Source organism: Sapajus apella, unplaced genomic scaffold (genome assembly GCF_009761245.1).
Source record: "Sapajus apella isolate SASKATOON/1434 unplaced genomic scaffold, GSC_monkey_1.0 scaffold31, whole genome shotgun sequence".
NCBI lineage: Eukaryota > Metazoa > Chordata > Mammalia > Primates > Cebidae > Sapajus > Sapajus apella.
The window spans coordinates 15,115,675-15,128,261 of NW_022436971.1; the positions used below are offsets into that span (position 1 = coordinate 15,115,675).

The 12,587-nt window shown below is 50.7% G+C and overlaps 1 protein-coding gene and 1 non-coding gene across 5 annotated transcripts; both read left to right on the top strand.

The window, feature by feature from the left end:
• The first annotated feature begins 1,479 nt into the window (after window positions 1-1,479).
• Window positions 1,480-9,337, top strand: ODC1 (ornithine decarboxylase 1). 4 transcript variants are annotated; one of them, XM_032294137.1, is made up of 12 exons: window positions 1,480-1,916; window positions 4,468-4,577; window positions 4,683-4,801; window positions 5,087-5,260; window positions 5,472-5,644; window positions 5,908-6,042; window positions 6,173-6,254; window positions 6,431-6,514; window positions 7,525-7,687; window positions 7,773-7,885; window positions 7,974-8,188; window positions 8,840-9,337. In XM_032294137.1, the coding sequence occupies exons 3-12, from the start codon at window positions 4,700-4,702 to the stop codon at window positions 8,982-8,984; spliced, it is 1,386 nt and encodes a 461-aa protein (XP_032150028.1). In that variant the 5' UTR covers window positions 1,480-1,916; window positions 4,468-4,577; window positions 4,683-4,699; the 3' UTR covers window positions 8,985-9,337. The 4 variants fall into 4 exon arrangements, with proteins under 4 accessions (XP_032150028.1, XP_032150031.1, XP_032150029.1 ...); XM_032294140.1 differs by having other exon boundaries at window positions 5,090-5,260; window positions 8,840-9,324; XM_032294138.1 differs by having other exon boundaries at window positions 1,573-1,646.
• Window positions 3,164-3,299, top strand: LOC116562158. The gene has a single exon (XR_004273806.1). It is a non-coding gene; the product is annotated as a small nucleolar RNA SNORA42/SNORA80 family (small nucleolar RNA).
• Window positions 9,338-12,587: the final 3,250 nt, after the last annotated feature.

Sequence of the window (12,587 nt, forward strand, 5' to 3'; positions counted from 1 at the left end):
AGAGAGGCACAAAGTCCGCATCACCACAGAATCAAAGATGTCCCATTGAGCACTGGAGGCTAAAACGTTCTCTGATGCGTTCTGATGGTTAATCTCATCAAGAATGAAGCTTGTTAAGGGTGAGGCTAACTCCCCTCTCCCTCCCTGTAGCCCGGGGCACGTGGCGCTGGGTGGGTGCTCAAGGACTATGTAATAAAGTTGATAGAGGCATTCCACCCTAGGAATCGCTTCACCTAGGAAGAAGACACACTTGTGCTTAGGGCTCGCCTTTGCCCTGTTTTTGTTTCTCTGGAAGTCGAGCCTGCTCCAGGAAGAGCTGGATCATCCATTCATTCATTTATGCATGTATTCATTAAATGGGTGTCGCTGACTGTGCCTGAGACCTGGCCTTGGGTACCAAGGAAGGTTTTCAAAACCTCACAGGGCTTTGTAGCTATACAGACATGTAAGGATCCTTGCGTGATCTGAGGCCCAGAGAAGAGAGGTAACTTGTCCAATAGCACACAGCAAGTGGACAGCTGGCTCCTTCAACCCCGCCGCACCCACCCAGGGCCAGATCTAGATCTCTCCTAACTCTTCACGGGCCGCACTCCGGTCTGTCGAAGTCCCCACCCTAAGGAGGAACATATCCTGTCTGGATTGTCTAAAAGGGAATGAATGGTAAAAATAAAAAAAAAAAGCCTTCCCAGTTCAAGTCCAGAGCCTGCAAGTTGCGGGCATTCCAGCGTGGCCTGGGGTGAGCGGCAGTCCACCTCCAGAGGCGTCCCCTGGCGCTCCCAGGGACTCGAATTTCCCACGTGGCCTTTTCCCTTATGTATTCACTGTTTAGATGTTTTTGGTCCAGGCATTTTGGGGCTTCTGTAACTCTCAGAGCGCGCCAGAGAGCCGCCCTTAAAGATGCCTCGTTACTAAAGAGCTCTATCCAGTAGAGCGGAGGGTACAGTGGGCGGCTTTGGGGGCTCAGGACCTGGCTCCCCTCACGCCCCTGGGTGGGTCCAGGCTTCACTGGAGAAACTACCTCCGTAGGCCAGGCCACTTCTCGTTACAGGACACCTTGATGTTACAAAGACGAGACTTCCAGCGCGGGGGCGTGAAGGCGACTGCCAGCCCTGCCCCCGCCGTGCGGGCGACCCCCAGACGCCCCTTCCCTCCCGCGCCTCTGCTCCCTCGCCGGTGGGAGCCGAGAACTCCCAGGTCCCTCGCACCGGAGCGGCGGGCGGCAGGGTCCAGAATCCGCCGGGCGGGGCCCACGTGGCCAGCACACTCGTCCTCGGCTCGCGATTTCCCTTTTCCGCCCTCGGGCACAAAGCACTGAAGGCCAGGTGGAAGCACAACTCTGGACGGGCAGGTTCCGCCATTCAGCTACCGCGGCACCAGGGCCTGAGGCGTCGTGCGCGTGCGCGGACCAGCTCCTAGCGGGCGCGGCCGCCGCAGGGCGGGGAGGGGCGGTGTCGCCGCGGGGTGGGGAAGGCGGGGCGCGAGGCCGGGGGCGGAGGGCACGCGTGCGGCGGGCGGCGCTCGGAGGCGCTGACGTTGGCCCGCTCGCGCCCCCCCAGCTCAACGCGGGCCCGGGTTGGCCACCGCCGAGCCCCCGCTCCTCCCCCGGCGGCGTCCCGGCCGGAACCGATCGAGGCTGGTTTGAGCTGGTGAGTCTCCATGGCGACCCGCCGGCGCTATAAGTAGGGAGCGGCGCGCCGTGGGGCTTTGTCAGTCCCTCCCGTGGCCGCTGCCTCCGCCGGCCGCCCCTCTGCCTGCAGCTCCGGCGCCACCTTGGGCCGGCGTCTCCGGCGGGCGGGAGCCAGGCGCTGACGGGCGCGGCGGGGGCGGCCGAGCGCTCCTGCTCCTGCGGCTGCGGCTTCTGCTCCGGCGACTGCGCTTCCACATGGGGCTGGCCCGCGGCGCCCGGGCGCTCTGAGGTGAGGGCAGGCTGGTCGCGGAGACAGGGAGGTTGCGAGGGCGGGAGCCGGGGCGGGCGGCGGGCTCCGGGCACGTGTGCGGCGCGCCTCGCCGGCTTGCGGAGACACGTGGTCGCCGGGCGGGCTGCAACCTTTGGGCGCCGCTTCCTTTGGGCCCGGGGGTTTCCCGCGGCGGGATGGGGGTACTCTCGGCGCCGCGTCCTGCCCGCGTCTTCCCAGCCAGAGGCTGGAGAGGCTTGGCGGAGACCCTTCCGGAGACCTCAGTCCCGGCTCCAGCCTCTTCCCCAACCCGTCGGCGGCCGCCCGCGGGCCCGGGAGCCGTTGGGGAGGCCCTGGCTGGCGGGCGCGCGGCAAGTGCAGGGGCGCAGGGCCCGGGCTCGCCTTCGTGCAGAGGAGCCGGGCCCCAGTCTTGGCACCTTCAGTTTCCGTCTGGTTTTTCGCTGTGTGTACAGAGCAGATGACACCAATTTGGAAACCCGCGGGAGTGGGTAGAGCTAAGACAGTCTTGTAGCTGTGATATTAGATGCTCAGCCAGCCATGACTTAGAGGTATTTATTTAAGGACTCCAAATGACTAGGTAATTTCGGAAAAGCTTGGCGGGGGTGAACGGATGGTGCACGGGGGAGCTAGCCCTAAGGTTTTCGGAAAAGGCTGATTGTGCTGTTTGAGAAGCCGAAAATAATTGGTGAAAGTGTAGAAGTCAGAACCTCCCAGGAATAAGTCTGGAGAGGACAAAGAATGTGTTGGCTGAGTTTGTTTAAACATAAAATTGGGCCGACTTTAATGACTTGTGAAATGTTTTCAGAATTTGTTTGAATGAGCCCATTACCCGCTTGTGCTAATTGAGTCACCATTTTAAATAACTTAGCCGTTACAGAAAGACCAAAAAGGTGTTCTTCAGTAAGATATATTGAAGTAAGTTACTTAAGTAAGGCTCTAAAAGACACAGAAAAGAAAAAAAAAAAAGCGTTGCATATTAAAAAGAAATTAAAACTTTTCCAGTTTAGGCCAGAACATTGCCTTAAAAATATTTAACAAGGCCTTAATTGGTCCACTCTGTGACTGTGTGAGCCTATTAAATTGTAAATATTCTTTATATAAACAAAAATATATAACCATCTCTATAACAAAAACGATTTTGCTAGTGTTAACTCTCTTGCCTTCTCCGAAAGGTGATTTAGGCAACTTACCAGGTTGACAATGCCAAAAAGTCACATTAGATAGAGCTTTAAAGGAACTTCTGCGATGCATGGGTTTGGATTTATGACAGACCCGCCCCCCTGGGCCTGTCATAGTAACCCATGCCAGAGCAAACTGTGTCCCCAAACCATTGCCTGGCCTCTGTGCCCGTAGGCTGCTGGCACTGAAGTGGCTTGCACAGTGGAAAAGAAGAAAGCTCTACTCTACCTGGCAGAAATTTTTAAAGGTTAACATAAATAATTTTAAGAAAACGGGTTCACAAGTGTCACATTTCATGAAAGCCAAAGACAGGGGCTTTTACTGTTACTAGCATGATGTTCTTGCTTATTTTTCTCATTGGTGCAGTTAGCACAAATTGTTCTCATGGGATTATATCTCATAGCTAAGCAAATATGAGAGTGCCTATAAGGACAGTTGGCATTCCTGGAACTGCTGACCTTGGTAGGCAACACTGGTTTAAGGATACTGAGTTCTGATCGGGTAACAGCAACTGCAATACAATGTGATGAGTTGACTTGAAGATTAGTTTTGTAGAAGTATATACCCAGCTAATACATCAAAATTAGCTCGTAAAATCTCAAATGCTCCAGACATTTCCATGATGCCTGTTGATCAGTAAAAATCATCCTAAGACTTAGTGGAAGTAGAAAATAGCAAGGTGATTGTATGACTGTGTACAAAGGCTATAGTGTAATCCCAGCACTTTGGAGTCCCAGGTGGGTGGATCACCTGAGGTCAGGAGTTGGAGACCAGCTGGACAATATGGCAAAACCCCCGTCACTACTAAAAACACAAAAATTAGCTGGCATGGTGGCAGGCACCTGTAATCCCAGCTACCCGGGAGGGTAAGGCAGGAGAATCACTTGAATCCAGGAGGCGGAGGTTGCTGTGAGCCAAGATCACACCACTGCACTTTAGCCCGGGTGACAGTGTGAGACTCCATCTCAAAAAATAAAATTAAAAAGTAATAAAAAAGGCTGTAGTGCTATTTTAAGTTGCTAAAGAACTGAAACCTCTGAAATAAAGCAGACCATTATAAAACTTTTTTCCATATCAGTGAGCTAAGTGCAGATAAGCTTTTGAAACTTGCGTTCGACTTTTTTTTGGTAACATAGTTGAAATGCTTAGTGTGCCGCATTGGAAAAACCTGGTATTGAATTTGTGGTGTCCTTACACTACCAAGGTTTATGGAATTACGTGCCTTATACCTAGTAATAATTGGGATGACCAGGCCCGTGAGTGACTGGTTCATGTCTGGAGCATGATTAGCGCTGTGTGCTCGGCGGGTTCTGCGTCTTTGACTTGATATGTTCCTGAGGTAGACAGCAAATTCTGTGTTTTTATGTCTCAGATTGTCACTGCTGCTCCAAGGGCACGCGCAGAGGGATTTGGAGTTCCTAGAGAGTTGTCTTTGTGAGAAGCTGGAAATACTTCTTTCAAATCCATCTCTTAGTTTTCCATGTAAGTATTCCGTTTACATTTGTGTTGCAGGCTAATCTTAAGGATTGTATTGCTAAGACTTCTGAGTGAATTTCTCCCCTCTATTTGCATTTTGTTGCATTTCAGAGGAACATCAAGAAATCATGAACAACTTTAGCAATAAAGAGTTTGACTGCCACTTCCTTGATGAAGGTTTTACTGCCAAGGACATTCTGGACCAAAAAATTAATGAAGTTTCTGCTTCTGTAAGTATATGAGGCCCATGCTGGCAGTGCAGCTGAGAGTACCAGGCAAGTGGAAAGCTTTGGCAAGGTCTAAGGAAGAGCAGTGAGGCTTACATGTCTTGTTAGGGAATGTAGAAATTAATTCACTGGTGGTGAAATAATAATGATAATGGCGGTACTCGTATCAGTGGCTAGATTCAAAAGAGCAGGATTCACTGTGACTGATGGGAGAGAGAAGGTCGCTGGCTGTCGGTGTGGTATGTGGTAAGGCTGCTAGTGAGTCACTTGTGACCACTCTTGTTTCAGGATGATAAGGATGCCTTCTATGTCGCAGACCTGGGAGACATTCTAAAGAAACATCTAAGGTGGTTAAAAGCCCTCCCTCGTGTGACTCCCTTTTATGCAGTCAAATGTAATGATAGCAGAGCCATCGTGAAGACCCTCGCTGCTATTGGGACAGGGTTCGACTGTGCTAGCAAGGTAAGCAAAAGCAGCAGCTCTCAAAAGCAGTTGTATAAAATGGTCCTTGTATTCCCCACAGGACAGATACAAGTTGCCGTTTTTGGGCAATAAATGCTCACTAAAGGGAGGTGGCGGTGGGCCGGGGCACATGGCAACTTCCCATGCTTTTCTGTTTATTCCACCTGTTAGCCGCACATGGATAGCATGACACACCATTCTTCTTTTTCAGACTGAAATACAGTTGGTGCAGAGTCTGGGGGTGCCTCCGGAGAGGATCATCTATGCAAACCCTTGTAAACAAGTATCTCAGATTAAGTACGCTGCTAATAATGAAGTCCAGATGATGACTTTTGATAGTGAAGTTGAGTTGATGAAAGTTGCCAGGGCACATCCAAAAGCAAAGTGAGTTATTCCCCTATCCGAGGGCAAGATTGGGGGCATAAGATACGTAGATTCTTATCAAACAAATTTAAATTTCTGATGATTGTATTTCTATACTTTAGTAGAAAGTAGTTAACCCTCTATTGAGTCATGAAGCTTGATTATCAGACTCAAACTACAGAATATATCAGCGACAGTATTTAGAACAAGACTGTTTGTATATTCATTGCGGCTGTCACTGAACATCTGTCATGAGACATTTGCTACACTTTGCTTGCTTGTAGGTTGGTTTTGCGGATTGCTACTGATGATTCCAAAGCGATCTGTCGTCTCAGTGTTAAATTCGGTGCCACACTCAAAGCCAGCAGGCTCCTTTTGGAACGGGCGAAAGAGCTAAATATCGATGTCATTGGTGTCAGGTGAGATCTTGGTGGCATGGCTAGAGGCCAAGATATTAAACAGTTCAAGTTTTACAGGCTTTCTCCCAGTGTTTGTTGTTATTTTAAGAAATCCTAAGCCACAGTGTCTTCGTCTCTTTATTTACCCCAGCTTCCACGTAGGAAGCGGCTGTACCGATCCCGAGACCTTTGTGCAGGCAATCACTGATGCCCGCTGTGTGTTTGACATGGCGGTGAGTATATGTGACCCAGTTAGGGAAGGGTGGGGCACAACTGACAATAACTAGTCTTAATTCTAGAGTTAACTTTTTGTGGCAATCTGTCCTGTATTACATGGGTTTAAACCTATCTGCGGCATACGTTTTTATTACTAGCTGTGGATGTGGCTGACTTATTTTCTTGATCCTAGGCTGAGGTTGGTTTCAGTATGCATCTGCTTGATATTGGTGGTGGCTTTCCTGGATCTGAGGATGTGAAGCTTAAGTTTGAAGAGGTAATTTAGAACAAAACTGTAATACACAGTAGCTGTTTTATAGCAAATTCTTTTTTGGAATATTTCAAAATTTAAGTTTCTTAACAAATACCTAAATGGGCTGAAGTGTCTTGGAGTGGTATTTTGAGTGATTTCTCTGTGCTATCTAGCATTGCACTTAATAGCATTTGGTTTTCTAAAGAGCGAATCAGCTTTCCCAGAAGTCTTGGATAATTGGTTACATTGGAAATTGTGGCTCACACCTGTAATCCAGCACTTTGGGAGGCTGAGATGGGAGGATCACTTGAACCCAGGAGTTTGAGACCAGTCTGGGCAACACAGGGAGACCCCGTCTCTACAAAAAATTTAAACATTAGCTGGGTGTAGTGGCAGCGGGCACCTGTAATCCCAGCTACTTAGGAGGCTGAGGTGGGAGGATCACTTCAGCCCAGGAGGTTGAGGCTGCAGTGAGGCGTGATCATGCCACTGCACTCAGCCTAGGTGACAGAGTAACACCCTGTCTCCAAAAAAAGATGAAAAGTGTTGCTGTGGTCTTCCTAGAGCGTGCTGACTGCAGCAGTCATGACCCCAGTGTGCTTTGCTAGACCTGTGCTTTCTCGCCTCAAAATATTTGAAATGTTTAGTCACTTAGGAAGTTAAGCCATTATATTGGTGCTTGAATTTATAAAATACGTCCACATGGTTTGTTAAAATTATGATGTAGGCAGAATAGGATTTTTATCCCGTTGGCATATATTTGTTAAATAAAAATATTTTGACATCTTGACACCTTCCTAGGTAGTAATTTGTTGTGTACTATTCTTTGACAAGATCATACCCATAACACCTTAAAAGAGAGAGAGCAGGTGCCTGGGGCCTGGTTTTCAGGGAGGTGTTTTTCTGCTTTTGTTACGTAGTGGTAAACCTGCCTGCTGCTGCCTGGTCTCATGTCATTCCACAAGGCCCTGTGATGTTCTTCCCCATGTGAATTCCCCACCATGAAATGCCACTGTTTTCTGTTTTACCCTCAGATCACCAGTGTAATCAACCCAGCATTGGACAAATATTTTCCGTCAGACTCTGGAGTGAGAATCATAGCTGAGCCCGGCAGATACTATGTTGCATCAGCTTTCACGCTTGCAGTTAATATCATTGCCAAGAAAATTGTATTAAAGGAACAGACTGGCTCTGATGGTATGTATAAAGGACGAATCATTGCCTGTATAACTGAAAGCTAAGGCAAAAAGCAATCATTAAGATTGTTGATCTGCCTTTCTAGATGAAGATGAGTCGAGTGAACAGACATTTATGTATTACGTGAATGATGGCGTCTATGGATCATTTAATTGCATACTGTATGATCATGCACATGTAAAACCCCTTCTACAAAAGGTAACTTCTGAGCATACTGTATAAAACAATTAAGATAACTGGTCACAAGTATAATTAAGTAGTACTTTCTCTCTCTCTCTCTCTATAGAGACCTAAACCAGATGAGAAGTATTATTCATCCAGCATATGGGGACCAACGTGTGATGGCCTCGATCGGATTGTTGAGCGCTGTGACCTGCCTGAAATGCATGTGGGTGATTGGATGCTCTTTGAAAATATGGGCGCTTACACTGTTGCTGCCGCGTCTACTTTCAATGGCTTCCAGAGGCCGACAATCTACTATGTGATGTCAGGGCGTGCATGGTAAGTAAGCCTGGCATGGTGATGGGGCTGCCAAGAATAGGTACCTTTTTGGGTGTGTGCTGCTTGTCTAGATGAATAAGAAATTGCCTTGCCTAAGATTAAATACAAATGGATATTTTTCCAAGAAAAGTTTTAGAAAAGACTGATGAGGATGTTTCTGTATATAACTGGAATGTATTCAAGTTAACGCCATGTGTCTTGTGGTTTCCTTATTACCAAAATGGTAATTCCGAAGAAACGCTTACTTGAGAAATGCATTGAATTGGCCAGGTATGGTGGCTCACACCTGAAATCACAGCACTTTGGGAGATCAAGGCAGGCGGATCACTTGAGCCCAGGAGTTCAAGATCAGCCTGGGCAACATAGTGAGACCCTGTCTCTACAAAAAATTAAATTAGTCGGGCATGGTAGTGGGCACCTGTAGTCCCAGCTATTTGGGAGGCTGAGGTAGGAGGATTGCTTGAGGCTGGGAGGTTGAGGCTGCAGCGAGCTACGACGGCACCGTTGTATTCATTCCAGCCTGGGTAACAGAGAGAAACCCTACCTCAAAAAAAAAAACAACATTGAATTGTTTGCTGATGAGAAGTCAATACTCTCATGCCCAGTTAGGAGTGAGTCAGCGTTTTTAATATGCTACTTTTTCTCTCTCAGGCGACTCATGCAGAAAATCCAGAAGCCCAACTTCCCACCCGAAGTAGAGGAACAGGACGTCAGCACCCTGCCTGTTTCTTGTGCTTGGGAGAGTGGGATGGAACGCCACCCAGCAGCTTGTGCTTCAGCTAGCATTAACGTGTAGATACCACTCTTGTAGCTGTTAACTGCAAGTTTAGCTTGAATTAGAGGATTTGGGAGGACCATTTAACTTAATTACTGCTAGTTTTGAAATGTCTTTGTAAGGGTAGGGTCTGCTCCATGCGGCCACACAGAAGACTAGGATATGGGTCACACTTATCTGTGTTCCTATGGAAACTATTTGAATATTTGTTTTATATGGATTTTTATTCACTCTTCAGACACGCTACTTCAGAGTGCTCCTCAGCTGCTGAGCAAGCGTTTGTAGCTTGTACAGTGGCAGAATGGGCCAAAAGCTTAGGGCTGTGACCTGTTTTTAAAATAAAGCATCTTGAAATAAATAGACATTGGGACGTTTTTACAGTGTGTTCATTCCAGGTGGTTCACAAGTTCCATATACCTCGCTCTGGATTCTCGGAGAACAGTGAGTGGGTCCGCCTACACACAGGTAGAAGCCCCATCCTTCCGTGTGCACGGTGCACATCTGCTCAGCCCAGCCAAAATGTCCAGAGTTGGCTGTGAACCTGGTGTGCAGAGCCCCTGGTGGTGGGACCTACATAGGTGGGCCTCTCCTGTCCAGGCCAGTGCCCAGGGAGGTTTGGGAGGCCCTTTGAGCCTGGCCTGCAGAGACTATCTGTGTCCACCTTCACACCCATGAGAAATTAGGAATATATATAATCAAAGCTGAAGAGATGGACTCCTGCCTTTCTCCAAAACCACCTTCCCCTGAGCCCTGAGTTGCAGAGTAGACAGGAGCCCTCCTGTCACCGCAAGTTATGTCATGTGGCTGCCGAGTTAGCCCAGGGCTTGGCTCATCACCAGCTCTGGTCTCCTGGGTCAGAGTTGCCAAAACAGGTTTTTCACGAGCCAGAGGTTGGTTCCGACGAGCTGGAAAGAGCGCTGTAGTCCACAGCCCTGGCTTCCGGGAGTCTGAGAAGTCGGATGCCGGTGTGTTGGGGTAACTCTGAGCTCCCCAATGAGGGCAGTTCCCCAGGATTGAACCCATTATATTAAAAATAGTTGGCGCTATGTACTATATGCCAAGAAATTTGAGCTAGACACCAAGGTAAATTAGGTCTTCCATCTTAAAAGGGAAGAAATTCCCAAGATGCACCCTCTTGGATGGGGCCTGCCCTTCCCAGGCCTCGCTCGGCTTTTTTTTTTCCACACATCAATAGAAGATTCCTTGTGAATCAGCTTGAAGTTACATCTCCAACAGTGACCTCTTCAGCTGGGGACCACAAATCTCTTGCAGGTTCCCTCCTTACTAGGTTTTCCTAAGTAATTCGAAGTGTTTGAGGAGTCCCCTCCGCTGTTAGGGGCTTTTCTGCCTGTCACCGTGTACCCTCTTTGGCATGGGCCTCCCTGATGCTGGGTCTGGGGGTTTGCTGTGCACCGTCTCCGGGCCCGGCTGGAGAACTGTTCCTGAAGGCAAGAGTCAGCCCATTCCAATAGGACTCTGTGCCCACCCGAGAGTCCTGAGAAGCCTCAGTGTCGGGCAGGGAGGGGCAAGTGGGGGGCTCTGCCCTCTCGTGCATCACCCAATCTCAACCATCGGGTTTCAAGGTAGGGCATCACTTGGAGAAAAGGCTTTTCTGAGTTCTCCCAGCTCTTTTACAGACTAGATGAAGCCCAGAGAGGCCAAGTGACTCGTCCAAAGTGAGTCAGTGAGTTGGGAGGAGGGTGGGGAGTCCTTAGGGCCCTGCCTCGCTGGCCAGGCTCTGCTCTTGGTATCTCGCTGAGCAATGACTGGAATGAGCCATCTTTCTCTCACCAAGGGTGATATGCTCCCAGCCCTTGTCTGCCAATCCTATTCCCTGTCAGGGTGGCAGAGGCGTCCCCAAGCACCCTTGGCTCCAGAATATCAGAGTGTGGCTCCCTGGCTTGTCAAGGAGGGTTACCAAATTCAGCACAAATATAAGATACTGCTTGGGACATATGTCAGCTGCAAAACTGCTTCTTGATGTGAAATTCAAGTGTACGTGGGTGGGTGCCCTGTGTTGCATCTGGCATTCCTATCTGGCAGTAAGGCCTCTGGTCCTGGGTACTGGCAGCCTGGCCTCAGTTTCTGTGTGCTGTGTGGCCCACAACAAGTCAGGGGCTCCTGTAGGCCTTAGCATCCTCCTCTGTCATCAAATGTGACCCAGAACAGAAAGCTTTTCTCGAAAGCAGGCGCAAGCAGTTCCTGGGACCAGCACACCCAATCCCTGGACGGCCCTCCCGGCTATGGCCACCAGGGGGCAGAAGCACCCCACAGTGACAGCGCAGTCGGGACGGGACAAGGTTGTCAATTCCTCGGCCACTGGGCAAACACTGACAGCTTGACTGTCACAGGGTCGTGAGACTGGAGTGTAGCCTCGACCCGGAGCTCCCGGCTCAGCCACACCAGGGTACCAGGGGCTTTGAGGAGGGGCTACAGGCAGCCCCATTCCCCACCAGACCACTCCCCTGACCCCCAAAATGCTTCCTAAGGGCCCCCAGGTAAAGCCCCCAGCCCAACCCCTGCCCCCACCACCCCATGTTGTATAACCAGCCGTGTGAACAGCTGGTGGGGCCCTGCAGCATTGGTCCTGGCTGCTCCTTGCCTGTCCCTACAGTGGCCCCCATCACCTCTGAGGTGTTACCAATTCTCCCCTTTGCCCACCAGTGCCTGGTGACCCCACCCGGCCTCCCCTGACCACCCCTCATGGCAGGCTGAGTGGGTGGAGGGCAGACCTTCCCTGCCCGCCCCTCCTGCGGGGCTGGTGCCTGGCCCCTGTCCCTGAGCCAGAGGCAGAGCCCACCAGAGGCTGCCCGAGTCACCCTCACCATCTCCACGCCGTCCTGGCTCCATACTCTGCCACCCCCACTGGGGTGCCTGACCCTAGCCCTGGGGCCCCCACCTCCGGAGGTCCCCAGGAAGCTCGGGGTCAAGTCCTGCCCCTAAGGACCCTTGCCATCCCCCAAGACCCTGAACTCCCTCCCTGTGCCCCCTGGCAGGCAGGATCAAGCCCGCACCCCTGATTCCCTGGCCACATGGTTTACAGGTGAAGACAGTGCGTGTCCAGCGCCAGGCGGCTCATTCGAGGTGGAGCTGGGACTTGCTCCTGGGTCTCAGTGTGTGTCCAGGGCACAGGCTCCTCCATTTCCAGCTGCATGAAGATGGGGCAGAGCCACCGCTGACCCTTCTCCATTCATCCACTCATTCCTGAGCAGGACTCCAGAGCGGAGGCAACCAGAGTGATTTGATGAGGTCACCGAAGGCTTCCTGGAGGAGGGGACATGGAGGCCTAGGACAGGGAAGCTCAGTGGGGAGGGAGGCCACTGTCGGGGGACCAGGAAGGGGACCACGGTGCCCAGAGCCCAGGCCCAGCCTCTCAGGCTGCGGAGCTGGGCACCCCACCTGACCCTCCTGGAGTGGGCTGCCACTCAACAGCCTCATGTGGCACCCCATCAGCCACCCACCTGTGGACCCGGGTCCACCACAGCACACACAATGCTACACACACACAGCACAATACACCCCATCACACATACCCACAGTGTACACAGTCACACCATACCCCACACACCACGACACGCACAAGCACACCACACACATCCACATCACACACACAGTCACACCATG

Excerpts from the sequence above, each read along its gene's own strand:
- ODC1 (XM_032294137.1), top strand. The coding sequence starts at position 4,700 with ATGAACAACTTTAGCAATAAAGAGTTTGACTGCCACTTCCTTGATGAA. Across the intron at positions 6,515-7,524 it reads TGAAGCTTAAGTTTGAAGAG|ATCACCAGTGTAATCAACCC; the intron begins GTAATTTAGAAC and ends TTTTACCCTCAG. Across the intron at positions 7,688-7,772 it reads GGAACAGACTGGCTCTGATG|ATGAAGATGAGTCGAGTGAA; the intron begins GTATGTATAAAG and ends CTGCCTTTCTAG.